Source organism: Malaclemys terrapin, chromosome 5, assembly GCF_027887155.1.
Source record: "Malaclemys terrapin pileata isolate rMalTer1 chromosome 5, rMalTer1.hap1, whole genome shotgun sequence".
NCBI classification, from domain to species: Eukaryota; Metazoa; Chordata; order Testudines; family Emydidae; genus Malaclemys; species Malaclemys terrapin.
Genome location: NC_071509.1, coordinates 112,682,608 through 112,697,871, shown reverse-complemented (window position 1 = coordinate 112,697,871; position 15,264 = coordinate 112,682,608). Strand labels below are relative to the sequence as shown.

Below are 15,264 nucleotides of genomic sequence, written 5' to 3'. Positions count from 1 at the left end.
CTCAGGGCTGTAATAAATGTGTTTGTACATAAGAATACGTCTGCTGGTTTGAAGATGAGACGTTCACATTTGGTTTACTGAATTACAATCCATGGGAGTAGCATCTTAATTAAGACATGTGTATTCCAGATGCTAGAATTTTCATCTAAAGAAGCTGGATCTTTCTAACATTTCTACCATGATATGTAAAGTCAAAAGATGAAACATCATCTTCAGGAAGGAAAAAAAGGGACAACGAAGCACCTCTCTTTTCACTTGTAATTTAAGTAAATAACTTTCTATACGTTTCTGTTCATAAAATGTTCCAGTACAGGACTGTGCCTGTGCAAAGTGGCAACTTTCAAAGATAACATAAAAAATTCTTTATTAACCCTGTAACCACTAGATCCCACTAAAAGATGCTCTAAATTGTGCATCACTTTATTGCTTTAGAGATGCCATCTGGTCTCTACTTCAAACTTTATGAATCCCAATGATAGCCTAGTCTGTGTCAAAAGTCTTACATACTGAAGACAAGGAAAATGATTATACCCACCTACAGAACCAAATGCAGTTTCGGTCCCTTTACTGCCATAGGGATGTCAAAATTCTGAAGATGGGCCAGAAATAAATCCATGTCCATCAACGGTGAATTGTACTATTCATAAATTGACCCTTCCTAATCATGCATTGAATTGCCAAACAGACCTTCGTGGAAATGTAATCAGTATTTTATAATTATATTTATTACTCTTTCTCAAATTATTCTCTTCATTAAATACTCTTACAGGAAGGTTACTAGAGGCAGCTAATAAATATCAAATGGAGTCAAATATATTCGGGTAAAATATTTAAAGTCCCAACACGCAGTGTTAATTTCTACAAATGTTATTTGCCTAGCTGATTTCACTGTACTCCCCCATACCCAAACAATAATACCACTAGTGTTGATATGGATGGATTTAAATAGGTTGCTGAAGCTCAATGGTTGAGAGTGTTTTCCGAAAAGAAGCAGAAGAAACAGTCAAACTACATTGGGTTCTACCCTTTAGTGCTATATTACATTACTACTTCTTACTGAGTACCATATATACTTGTTCACAAGCAGAATATTTTTGGTAAAAAAATGACGCATCAAAGAGCGGGGGTCAGCTTATAAACGGATCTTCACCAAAATTTGATGTTTTTAAACTCTGTGGAATCACTGAATTGAATATCTAATACATTGTCATTTTGTTTACCTGGAGCATCTGCAGGCATGGAGCCCCTCGGCTCCACTTCCCGCAGCTCCCTTTGGCTGGGAACGGTGAACTGCAGCCACAGGGCGCTGAGGGGCTCCATGTCTGCAGATGCTCCAAGTAAACAAAACGTCCCACCAGCGGCTTACCCTGACAAGCTGGGAACCAAAGTTTGCCAACCCCTGAAATATAGGGTCGGCTTATGAAAGGGTCATACAGTTTTTGTTATTTTTACCTAACCATCTTGGGGGGTCAATTTATAAACGAACAGGCTAATGAACGAGTATATACGGTAATTTCTCTAAGCTAGTTCATGGGCTGTTGCTTGCATTGTATAAATGGTAGAAACAAAATTGAACAATAAACCTCAGAGCTGAGAGTTATTTAATTTCATGTGCTGTGGCAGACTCCACCTCAACATTTCAGTATTTTATTTATTATTTTGAAAGGGGAGACAACCTACACTTCAGCCAAACTGACACAAATCTGCCCAATATCCAACTTAAAATTTAAGTGCCCCAAACCTATTTGATTAAAAACTTTTTCATTAGTTGTAAATACTTCCTTTCTCCAGGAGTTTAAGAGTTAATGTGTATGGATTTTCCTACTGTAGCTCTACTGATTGCTCTTTTCTATCCTCTCCAATAAAAATGTAAACAGCAAGTCTGCAAATTAACTGTTGTAGATGCCTAACAGATTTGAAAAATGGAAATACCTTTTTTTTCTGCTTTCTCCTTTTTTTTCTTTTCTTCACTTCCACCTTTAATTTGGTCTTTGGGACCAGAAGGAGAGGATGTGACAGGTGTAGGCTGTGGTAAGTCTTCCGAAAATGAAGCTGCTGTAATGGTTCCACTGGATGGAATTGGGATATGTTTCACTAAAATTAAAATGACTGAAGTTAAAATGCTATTTAATTTTCTTAAAACTGTAATTGAAATCAAGGCATTTTACCAGAAATATAAAGAAAATGTAAAGTAAAGCAACATAGGAAATTAGTGCTTCAGAAAAAATAAAATAAAAATTATTTCAAATATCCAGCTATGTCACTTTACTAAAAAGACCTCACACATCATACAAGCCTACAACAAAATTTATTCTGATTAAATAACTGTATTATTGTTTTTATATTTGGAAACCTAATATTTTTCCTCAAAGAAAATGGATAACTTTAAAAATACACAAAAATAGAAACAAAGCAAGAGAGGTGCTTTCATCAGTGTTATGCCTGCCTGTTTCTTCCCTCCCCCATTCCCGTTTCATCTGAGGTTTAAGTATATTCTTAAAAGCAAAACACAACTTTGTGTAAACACATACTCACTCAAAGAGAAAATGAGAAGGTCACGGCAAAAATTTATGCCTATGCTCAACTTTATGTATGTGACTACTTCCATTAGCTTTAGTGAGGCTACTCATGTGCATAAAATTAAGCCCAAATGTAAATCTTTAGAGAATCGAGGCTTAAATCACCAGGAGACAAAAATAATTTGAAAAGTAGTTATAGCAGAATTATAATTTTTAAATGGTGTTATGAAGAATATACAAGTTGTAGGAGGCAAAATATAATGGAGACTTTTGCAATCATAGGGGTATCTTGGTTTTTTGTTTTGCTAAAATGATACATGATTGATTGAGATTGCAAAACCACTTTTTTTACAGACAGAAAAAATGTGAACCCCAAAACCATTTTTGAGGTGGGGGAGAAGTGGAGGGATAAAGACATGATCTTGGGGTTTAAGTGAGCACAGGATTGGGAGCCTGAGAGAGAATTGAAACAATGATTGTTTCAGTCAATAAAATATAAGTCGTTTTGGGGCATCAAAAACATTTCTCCACAGATATGTGGTAAGTACCAACGTGACAATTTAAGACATTCCCAAACGTCATATGGAGCCTAACGTGTCCCATCCTCTCCATGTCTGTTTTTTATAAGGTAATTTCTTAGGCAAGAGCTGTCTTTATTTTCTGTCTTGTACAGCACTGGCTGAACTGTGCTTAATAAATAATATATTCGGTAAGTCAGATTTTTAATCACATACATTTGTTATAACACTTTGAGGAAAAAGACTAGACATTTCTATGTACGAAGAGCGCCCAGTGACAGAGGGCTGGAAGAAGAATCTTCTAACAAGCCCCAAAAGATGTTTGCTGGAGACAAAGGAGAGAGTCTGTGAGAAGAAGAAAAAGTTAACTGGGGAGACAGAAAAAATGAAAGGAGATTACATGTAATGTGATATGTAAAGTTACTGTTACCAAATTTTGGCCTTTGCAACTAAGACAAATTGGGCTTCCATGAAATTTTGTTGATTGCCTGTGACCTGTTGCTAACTTTTACTAAAAATACCATGACAGAATCTTAACTTTACTTTTAAATTATTCTCAGATTGGTTACTTGCAATATTTATTTGGTTGGCAAAGTGAAATATGCTGACAGCCCACAAATTAAAGCAGCTTTCCATCACAGGACCACTACAATCTGTAAGCCTGTTATCCAGACAGTGCAACAGGGCTACTTCATCCTACAAAAATCAATAGTAAATGAGATGTTCTTTTCACAAGTAACAGCAGATAGTCCTGTAAATACTCACTGCACATTCGATAAAAAGGTAATGGCATGAATAGTTCCTGTGCTTTCAAGATGAAAGGAAAGGGTTAAATTTCCCTTGGTCTTTACTTGGAGAAGACATCACAAGCCATTCTGTTGATCACTTCCTTAGATTCATAGACTTTAAGCCAAGAGACACCATTAGATCATCTAGTCAGATCTCCTGTATATCACAGGAAATTTCACCCAATTACCCATGTACTGAGCCCAATAACTTGTGTTTGGCTAAAGCATAAACTTTAAAAAAGGCATCCAAGTCTTGATCTGAAGACATCAAGAGATGGAGAATTCACCACTTCCCCTGGTATTAGTGCCAGTAGTTAATCATCCACACTTAAAAATGTGTGCCTTATTTTTTTAAATATGGCTTAAACTTCCAGATATTGGGTCTTGTTATGCCTTCCTCTGTAAAGAGAAAGAGTCCTTTAGTACTCAGTATTTTATCCCCATGAAGGCTCTTATGCAATGTAATCAAGTCATCTCTCAATCTTCTTTTCAATAAAATGAACAGATTGATCTCTAAGTATTTCACTGCAAGGCCTTTTTTCCAGACCTCAAATCATTTTTGTGGCTCTTGTCTGCACCAGCTCCAATTTTTCAACATACAGTTCTGGTGTCCACATTTTGAAAAGCACGTAGTATTCCAATATTGGTCTCACCAATGTCGTATACAGATGTAAAATCATCTCCTTAGTCTAACCCACTACTCCCTGTTTATAGATTCAAGCCTAGCATAAATACCCTTGAATTCTTTACCACCTGGATCCCATATCAGCTTTTCCATTATTTTGCTTTGGACTGTTGTCAGGCTAAGTAGCCTACAGTTACAGTTAAACTTGCCATTTGGTCACCAGTACAGGAAAGGCTTCTTGTTCCTCTCATTCTTAAAAGATACATCATTCCACATGCTGATTTATATGTTCCTTGTAGTGTGAATACATAATAGACTCATAAAACATGTTCTTCTGTTCAGTAGAAAAAGGTCTTAGTTCTGTTCTCCATCCACATAAATTGCTTAAATGAAGAAGTAAAGTCTATCCAAAACATTTGTCAAACAGGATATTAATTCTCTATCCTTTTTTTATATTACAATTACAACCTGGAAACTTTGTATACATAGAGGCTTGTCCCTCATGTGTAATAGGGATATTTTTCTGTAAAATATTTCTGTGAAATATCAGTAGACACCTCTTACCCATACCTGCCTATCCCACATCTGAAAAGAATACTGAGGTGAACTATTGCAGGTTCTCGGCCATTGGAAAAGAAACAGACTAATGGATAGTCTAGCATATTAAAGGAATTAAGTCATGTGAAAGGAGGAGTGCATTTATGAAGTGGTGGTTCTTTTGAAGACTGCACATGCTGATTTAACAGTGGAACAAGTCAGTAATGGGAAGCAGTAAAATCATGCTTTACTGGATAGTGTCTTATCTGGTTTCCAGTACTAGCACTGTGAAACAATATACTAAAAATGTTTTGTTTGTTTTTTGACATATTCCTCAAGAACATTTGTTTGCAGAAAATGAAACACTCATGCTGGATTTGGAGAACTGCAGCTTCCTCTTTTTGTTCCTTTTCTCTCAAAGTAAAATTTCATAAGGGTGAGGACTATATCAGCCCCGGACTTAAAAAGATAGATCCAGACTGGGACAATAACAGAGGAGGAATGGTGGTATAGTAAAGTCTTTGTTGTTAAGCCATGGGGCTGAAACTCAGAAAAGCTACGTTCTAATCTCAGTTCCATCACAAAATCCTTGGACAAACCTTGGTAAGTCATTTAGGGGCAGCTTTTCCAGAGTGCTCAGTACCCTCAACTGTGGCTAGATCTTCAAAGGAGCTCAGTGCCAGATGAGGTTCCTAAACGAGGTACACAGAGTTTCAAAAGCATTCGTCACCCAACATCTTCCAGTGTATTGTAAAAGCACCCAGAAACCTCAGTCAAATTTAGGTCCCTATCATGCCAGGCGCTGTACAGACATATAGAAAGACATGGTCCCAACCAAGAGTAAACTTTTCATATTTTCATAATTGTCACTTCTGCAACTTACAAGAGAACTCATATACTTTAAGTTACAGAGGTGGTTAACCACCAAGAGGTATGGCATTCCAAAGTTTCACCGAAACAGCCAAAAAAGATGCCATGGATGTGACTACAGGGATATGAATCAGGAAGGATTAAACAAGTGATCAAAACAGCAGTCAAAGATGGTGACAGGATCTAAGCCCACACATGTGAAGATATAGTTCTCCTTCCTTTCTCTCTCACCTCCATTCCGAATTTCTGCCTGAATCAGCTCCTGTTTCAGTCCCTCAATTTCTTTCTTCAGTTTAGCATTTTCTACACGAAGCTTCTTCTCTTCTCGGAGAGATGCCTGCAGAACTAGAGTTGACACAATTTACATTAGAAACTACAGGCTCCAGTCATTACACATCCATTTGCTAAGTGCTGAATGTCACTTATCTGAAAAAAATTAGTTAAATTAAAAGCAAATAAAGGGAATATTTTTAAAATATTTAAAAATCATCATTAGAAAAGATCTCATACATTTTATTATAGTTACTGACTTTTTATTAATGAACACGGACAGTGGTTTCTCAAATATCGACTTTCATGCCTTCCTCATGGACTTGCATCTAAATCATAATCAAGCTACTTTTTGTTCCCCTCTCAAATTCCTACAGTGGCACCAATCTGAATCTATAACTTTGTAATCAACTATATGAGGTTCAACAAAATTCTCTTTCTGTATGCATAACCTATATTTGTAAACACCCAGATTTCTGTCCTGATATACAATAAAAAAACCCCACTGAAGTTGGCAGACTAACTATAGAATGTACAATAAGGTTACACTGCCGTGAAAGTAAGGACAGTCTTATTTAGGCAATGGAAAAAAGATTTTATTCCCAGTGCGCTCACAGGCATTCGGGTGACCTTCAGCAAGTCACTCAACTCTGTGCCTCCATCTCTCCATTCTGAAATGGTAATGCTGAGAGGCTTATTCTATTATTCTTAATAATTGTGAGGCATTCAAGATATTACATAAATTAGCATAACAAAAGATAATAAATAAATGCAAATGGACTTGATTCACAGATTAAATTAGGCACTAACATTTAATAATACTTTCTATTTTGTTGAATGGTCGATCTGGGGTAGCCTTGGGATTAAATTTGAGAGTGAATGGTATTTGATTCATTCTTTGTATTTTAAAATGTACCTTGTAACTTTGTTTAACTAACTGAAACAATGCTGATATGGTTATAAATTGTTTTGAGGGGAAAAGACTGGCAATAATGGCTGAACATTTTAATCTTTAGAGCCCCCTTGATTCTGACTAAAGGAAAAAGCTGGGGGTATAAGAAAGAGGACAAAATGTTTCAGTGTAAGATGTGGTGGCATTCCCTTTGGGCTATGCAGAATGTGTGTTGACAAGTGTGATAATTTTAAATTTGTAGGCAAAACATTTAGATTACATGCCAAGAGGAACTCTTTAGGCATTTAGAAGGTGTAAGGTCCACATGCATTCATTAAAAATGTTAGCAACCTTCAGTCTATATTCTAAGCTATAATCCAACTATTAAAAATGTGGCAAACACAATATTTCTATTTGGATTGTGGTAGGGCCAAAAGGCCCCAATCAGGATTGGGATCCTGCAAAAATATAGTAAGGAAAAGAAGACTAGAGTAAGCATAACAAACAAGGAAACAATGAGGACATGGTAACAGTAAGTTCATGCAATTAAATTATTCAGAATGTACAGTGTAAGTATTTGATATTTTCTTTTGAGGTTTTTGCATTTTTTCCCTAGAACCAATCAATCATTATGAATTGTTGTCTGAATTTTGGTAGGTGTCATAGCAGAAGTGAGGAGGGTTCTGAAGAGGACAACTAACAAAACAGGCCAGGGAGGCATCCCACGCAAAAGGAGTGATAGAAAAAAACATGAACAATATTTTAAGGGTTTTGACTGCCCATTTTTCTCTTTGCTTACAGAGTGGAGACTGGGGGGTGGGGGTTTGGGGGAGAGGAGGAGGGAAGGGAAGAGGACGATGCAATAAGAGACAAGAGTGAATAATTAAACAGACCAAGAAACTTGAACTTAATACAGTACAGCAGGGAGCCAGTGGAGAGACTCAAAGCAAATGGGGAGGTGACACCGTCAGAGACATGAGTAAGGAAGATGAATTAAGCAGCTGTATTTTGTATGGACTGGAAATAGTATGTGTGAGGGTTGGTGAAGTGGTTATGATAATCAAGATGTGAACTGATAAGAACTTGGAAAAAGTTTTAGTGGCATGGATTTTTGAAGTGAAGTGTGCTAGAGGAAAAAGAGGCAGGATTTAACATGGTCTGACCGCAGTACATAGAAGAGGAAAGAAGTCAAAGACAACCCTCACTTTATGGACATGAGTGCTAGGGAGAATTATGCTATTGTCCAGAATGACAGAGAATGGAAGAATAGGCAGGACTTGGGAGGAAAGATAAGAAGTTGAGTTTTGGGCATGTTACATTTCAGCTGATGGTGAGGCATTCAGGAAGAAATGTCAGTTGATCTCCCAAAGCAGAAATAGTGGGAATTTCATATACAGGATTACAACAGACTAACTTAAACCAATGTGCTGCAATAATGCGTAGGCACACATATCTAATTTTTTTTGTTTAAAAAACAGAGTGATGAATGAATGTAAGAGAGAAGGCGGATTCCCATCTATGGAGTGATATTTCTTCTATGATAAGTACCATGACAGTGTACAATGAACTATGAAGGGCAGCACTGAAGTTGATATATCTTAAAAATGTATTTAAAAAAATTATGGAGGCACGTATTAAGACTTTGCTTTGTAAAGATGGCAAGGCAAAAGAGGTCTCTTTGGCCCTCTGATTCTGACTAGACACTAAGTTTTGTGAAAGCTTTACGAGATGAACAAGACTATTTCATTATCAGTAGGATAGAAATAAATTTTTGAGAGCTGTCAAGTGTTCGCTAAATTGAACAAGGCATGAATGAAAATAATGGTTTGGCTCATAAGCAGAAGATGATTATGCAAGACTAAAACGCGGTTTCCAAATACAGCGTAGAAAGAAGAGAAATGGAAAAAAAAAAACGATTAAGAATAAAGTTTAAAAATAGTAGAGCTCAGGGGGGAGGGATAGCTCAGTGGTTTGAGCATTGGCCTGCTAAACCCAGGGTTGTGAGTTCAATCCTTGAGGGGGCCATTTAAGCATCTGGGGCAAAAATCTGTCTGGGGATTGGTCCTGCTTTGAGCAGGGGGTTGGACTAAATGACCTCCTGAGGTCCCTTCCAACCCTGATATTATGTGATTCTATGATATTCATGATAGAGCACCTTCATCCTTCGAAATGTATCGCTCTGTTGAGAATGAAAAGCCGTGTAGTAACTATGATTGACTCAAAAATGGAAATGGAGTTGTTTCATGAATGTACACAGAATATATGGCTAAATATTAGACTACTGAGGACACATACCCAGATCATAAAAATCCTGGTTTCTGGAAACAAGCTGGGGCATACATTTACATATATGGAGTGTTTTGTATTCCGTTGTCAGAAAGTGGTGTAACATTTACATCAAAGAGTCAGGCAAAGAATTTGCTGACAGCTTCACATAATCCTATACAGCAGGGGTGGGCAAACTTTTTGGCCTAAGGGCCACATCTGGGTGAGGAAGTTGAATGTAGGGCTGGGGCAGGGTGTTGGGGTGCAGGAGGGAGTGTCGTGTGTGGGAGAGGGTGCAGTGTGCAGGAAGGGGCTCAGGGCAAGGGGTTGGGGCACAGGAGGGGTGCGGAATGTACTAGGTGGCTCAGGGAAGGGGGTTGGGATGCAGGAGGGGGTGCACAGTGTGGGAGGGGGCTCAGAGCGATGGTGCAGGGAGGGGGCTCAGGGCAGGGGGTTGGGGTGCAGGAGTGGGTGCAAGGTGCAGCAGGGGGCTCAGGGCAGGGAGTTAGGGTGCAGGAGGGGTGAGGCATGCGGCAGGGGTGCAGGGTATGGCAGTGGGCTCAGGGCAGGGAGTTGGCATGCAGGAGGGGTTCAGACTCTGGCCCAGCACCGCTTACCTGGAGCAGCTCCAAGGTGGCAGCGGTGCGCACCGGGGCCAGGGCAGGCTCCCTGTATATAATATTATAGTATAATATTAACCATCTGATTAGTAAATTTGCTTTAAGACATTGACTTTCTTACTAGCTTTCTCCTTTAGAAGAGCAACTTGCTGTTTGAGGTATTCAATTACTTGATCCGCCTCTGCACCCTTTTGCTCCAGTCTGTTCAATACTGCATTATTGGCTGCCATCTTTACCAAGGAACGGGCTAAAAACCTGAAACAGGAAAGCGAGAATAATGTGAACATTGCCTTAATGTAATTAACTGTACATTTTTATGCCACATGAATCAGCACTAAAATCAACTGCTGATGCAGTAGGAACATTTGTTAAATGAGCAAGCTGGGCTCCCTCCCGCTAAATGAAAACCCAAACAAACAAAAAGCAATGTTAACCAAATTCTGATGTTTGCCAGCTGCATTTAAGTCTTTTGGAAGAAAAGCCACCCTACTCCAACCAGCCATCTGTAGAAAACATGTTCCTGCTGCACAGCAAAGCACCAACCCCCCTACCTTCCCAGAACGAAAGGCAGATCCAGAGACAGACAATGAATAAATGAGCAATGGGGAACAAATTAAAAACAAAGATGGGAAAAGATAAGGGAAATAAGTTTAGACTGAAGGACAACACGTCTCATATTTGTATCTGAAACATTTATGAAATTATCAACCAAAAATTCTATTAAGAGTAAGAATGCATAAGAACAGCCAAACTTGGTTGGACCAATGGTCTTCTGACAGTGGCCAGTGCCAGATCCTTCAGAGGGACTGAACAGTGATCCGTCTCCTGTTGTCCAGTTCCAGCTTCTGGCAGTTGGAGGGACACACAGAGCATCCTGACCATCTTGGCTATTAGGCATGGATGGAGCTGTCTTCTATGAACTTATCTAACTCTTTTTTGAACCCAGTTTTACGTCACAACATCCAATAAGTTGACTGCATTGTGTGAAGGAGTTAGTTACGTTTGTTTTAAACCTGCTGCCTATTAATTGGGTGACCTCTAGTTTTTATGTCATATGAAGGGGGAAAATAACACTTCCCTATTCACTCTCTCCACGCATTCATGGATTTATGGACTTCTATTATATTCCATTAGTTGTCTCTTTTATAAGCTTAAAAAGACAGACTGTTCATGTCTTCTCAGATGGAAATTGTTCCATACCCTTAATCATTTTTTTGCTTTTCTCTGTACCCTTTCCAGTTTTAATACACCTTTTTTGAGATAGGATGACCAGAACTGCATGCAGTATTCAAGGTGTGGGCATAGCATGGATTTATATAGCGGCATTATATTTTCTGTCATACTATCTATCCCTTTTTCCTAATGGTTCCTAACATTGTTAGCTTTTTGACTGCCGCTGTGTCACAGACCCAAGGACTCCCTCCCTCAGGAGGTCCCATGGGGAGGCAAATTAGCATTGTATGTTGCTAATGCAGTTGCAAACATCGCAAGGCATTTTAGGGGAGGGTCAAAGGTGTGAGTATGGAGTGAAAGATTCCTTTGCAGGTTGCAAGAGGCCAAAGGGGGAAGGAGGAAGAGAGCAGAGAATGGGTTAACTCGACACTTCAGTGAGCTCCATCTGAAGATAAAACGCTGGCCTGGTCCAAGGCCATGGGCTCGACAAAAAAGTTTACAGCTGTATTCACATCTTACCCAGCCCTGGTCAGTCGTAAAAAAAGGAGAGCTGAGCTGAGCAGGGCTGCAGAGATTGCAAAACGAGTGAGAGGGTGATGGCCAACGGGGGGTGGGGTGGGGGGAAGGAATGACACAAAGTCTCTGAAGCCGGTGTGTTTTGGGAAAGCTGAGGAGGCCACAGCGAGACGGTTTGGACTGGTAAAAAAGAGCACCAGGAACAGAGAGCCCTGAACAAAAACGCCCCCAAAGAACCCGGGACTTAAAAACCCTCCCGAGAGCCAAAGCGAGCCGGAGATCACAGCAGACCCTGGACAACCCGTGCACGGGACAAGAACCCCCATCCACCCCTCCTCCTCTTCTTCTTACGTTACACCCAGGCTTGGCCAGCCTTGGGTCATGCGTGTAGGAGTATGAAAGTGGGTTAGGGCTGGGGTACTAATGGTTTCTTGCTTCCTTTGAGTGACGCGGGAGCAGTCCCATCACTCACTGCTGTTATTTTATTAATAAAGCTTTAAAACAGACACTTGGTGTGTTCCGTCATCTCCTCTCCTAAAAATCCTGTGGCCTCAGCCTGATCGCCTGACGCCACAGGCAGACTGGTAACATAAATCTGTCACAGCTGCACATTGAGCATGTTTCCAAAGAACTATCCACAATGACTCCAAGATCTCTTTCTTGAGTGGTAACAGCTAATTAGACGCCATCATTTTGTATATGTAGTTGGGATTATTTTTTCCATTGTGCATTACTTTGCACTTATCAACACACTGAATTTCATCTGCCATTTTGTTGCCCCCAGTTTAGTAACTCTTTGTAACTCTTCAGCTTTTGGTCAGCTTTGGATTTACCTATCTTGTATCATCTGCAAATTTTACCACATCACTGTTCACCTCCTTTTCAAGATCATTTATGATTATGTTGAACAGCACAGGTTCCAGTACAGATCCTTGGGGACCCCACTATTTACCACTTTCCAGTGTGAAAACCGAATATTTATTCCTACCCTTTGTGTCTAATCTTTTAATTAATCAATTACTGATCCAGGAGAGGACCTTCCCTCTTATCCCATGACTCCTCAGTTTGCATAAGAGCCTTTGGTGAGGTACTGCGTCAAAGGCTTTCTGAAAGGCCAACTAACTATATCATGGGTCATCCTTGTCCACATGCTTGCTGATATCCTCAAAGAATTTTAATAGATTGGTGAGGCATGATTTCCCTTTACAAAAGCCGTGTTGACCCTTCCCCAACATATTGTATTAATCTATGTGTCTGATAATTTTGTTCTTTATTATAGTTTCAACTAATTTGCATGGCACTGAAGTTAGGCTTACTAGCCTGTAATTGCCAGGATCACCCCTGGAGGCCTTTGGGGGAAAAAAAAAAAAAAAAAAAAAATCAGAATTACATTCAGCTACTCTCCAGTCATCTAGTACAGAGGCTGATTTAAGCAATAGGTTACGTACTACAGTTAGTAGTTCTGAAATTTCGTATTTGAGTTCCTTCAGAATCCTTGGGACAATACCTTCTAGTCCTGGTGACTTATTACTATTTAATTTACCAATTTATTCCATAATGTCCTCTATTAACACTTCAATCTGGGACAGTTCTTCAGATTTGTCATGTAAAAAGAAGGTCTCAGTTGTGAGGTGAGGCTCCCCTCCCTGCCCCAATCCTCTGCAGTGAAGACTGATGCAAAGAATTCATTTAGCTGTTCACAGCAGAAGCCTTCTCTTCCTTTATTGCTTCTTTAGCATCCAGTGCTCTCTTACAAATTCTAAATCCTCCACATAAGTCAAGGAGTTAGAAGGCAGAGGATCTATTACATATTTATGGTTATCCATAAACATTAATAGAGAAAATCACTGTTTTGTTTCTCTTAAGGGCAATTCTCAACCCTAACTACACCGTAAAAGGAGAAACCAAATTCCCCCCATATTGATATTTTCTCTCTCTTTGCTGTTATGCACATCTAAATCTAGTCACCTCTACCTCATCTCTCAGGATCCTCAAGAGAATTCCTTCCAAACACAGTACAGAGGATCTGTGAGCCCCTGCTCTGCCTCACTGAGAGCCTTCACTTGGTAAATCCAATGGGGTTTAGTCCTTTCCCTTCTCCTGTTCAATGTTTATGTCTAACCATTAAGCGAGAATAGATGCTACTCAAATGTCAGCTATATATTGGTGACAAACAGCAATATAATCACTCTCCTCTGCAGCAGCCTATGCTTTTCCTATCTACCTGGAAAAAATAAGCACTTCCATGAATTACAGCTAGCTGAACTATAATGAAAGAAATAAGCAGATGATACTGGTGGACAGGGAGAAGTACTCTGAAGATCTCCCAAGACAAAAGAGAGCTCCACCAGCTAAAGGAATCTATCCATCAATCCCACAGGTGTGAGATCTTGGATTCTATGCCTAGACTCCTAGGTTGTAGCAGTGCCCAGAAATACCTTTATAATTTCAAATGGCAAGATAACTGAGCCTGCTTCTCTCGGACAATGATTCTGCCACAATAATCTACATCTATTTCTTTGAAAATGAACAACTATAATGCTCTCTGTCTGGGGTTGAGAACAGAATCCACACTGCAAGGGTACTTTAAGAATGGAGTTACAATTTAAACTCTGATTCTCCTGCCTGTTTAACAGTAGTGAATTAAATGTCATTTAAAAATGTTTGCAAACATGAATTTCCTTTACATTTTACAAGGCATAAATGTTGAGACAGCATTAAAAGGTAACATCTTACACTAAATTTATACAAGGTGGCTAGCTAAACTTTAGTGATCCTTGAGAAATATGTAAACTATAATTCTCTCGAGGGAGTGTAATACTAACAGCATAAGCTTAGCCAACAACAATAAAACGCTACTAAAACTTCAAAGTGAATAGAACTAGTACATTTTATAGTTATTAACCAAGTTGGCTAATGAACTGAGGATCGGGAAATGAAGTTACATGATTACACCAGATAGACTTTTCCCACTTGTCAAATAAATTTCCAGAGATCTAATATTATAACAAAGGAGAAACAGGTATTTGAGATATTGTTACCAAGAGCCAATAGAACGAAATGAACTGTAGTACTGGCAATGTAAGAACTTGCCAATATGGAGAGATAAGAAGTTATACATAAAAACCAGAGTTTCTTATAGGTAAAACTTTGTTTAAAATTGTGTACTTAGCATAAAATATAAAACATTAAAAGCATTAACTGAAGGCTAATAAAATTGTGGTTTAATGTTATGACAATCAATAGCTGGGATTTGTATATTCATGTTTTCCCATCACTTGCTTTTCTGCCCATGTAATCTTTGGATAATATGCTAAGACTATAAGAAGAGGAGAAAAAAACTGAATACTGTAACTTGGTAGAAGACAGGGCCTAAAGGAACACATATCTTCTGACCTTCAAATGAGTCCAAGTTCCAGAAAGTCACTCAGAAAAATCAAGTCATTGGGATTTAAGAAAACTACATTTGAAAGGCTGCTATCCCTTCTTTTATATAAAATGTCGACAGAAAACATGAAAAACATGCTTTGAAGACAGCAGGATTCTCTAATATTACTAAATGATATATTCAGATTACATGAGTTATACACAGAGTTCTATTCAGTGTCAGGAATCAAGGCCTGCAGCTGAACTGTGGACCAGGTATTAGACCTGGAGCTGACCACACTGAT

At 38.9% G+C, this 15,264-nt stretch overlaps 1 protein-coding gene across 2 annotated transcripts in view; it reads right to left on the bottom strand.

Moving 5' to 3' along the window:
- AIMP1 (aminoacyl tRNA synthetase complex interacting multifunctional protein 1) overlaps positions 1–15,264 on the bottom strand; it is a 64,582-nt gene that overhangs the window by 22,552 nt on the left and 26,766 nt on the right. Inside the window, exons 2-4 of one of the 2 annotated variants that reach the window (XM_054029547.1) lie at positions 10,026–10,159; positions 6,089–6,202; positions 1,933–2,094 (exon numbers count right to left, since the gene is read on the bottom strand). In XM_054029547.1, coding sequence (XP_053885522.1) covers positions 1,933–2,094; positions 6,089–6,202; positions 10,026–10,159 — 410 coding nt within the window. The remainder of the gene's footprint in view (positions 1–1,932; positions 2,095–6,088; positions 6,203–10,025; positions 10,160–15,264) is intronic. The other variant, XM_054029548.1, reaches the window with a different exon arrangement.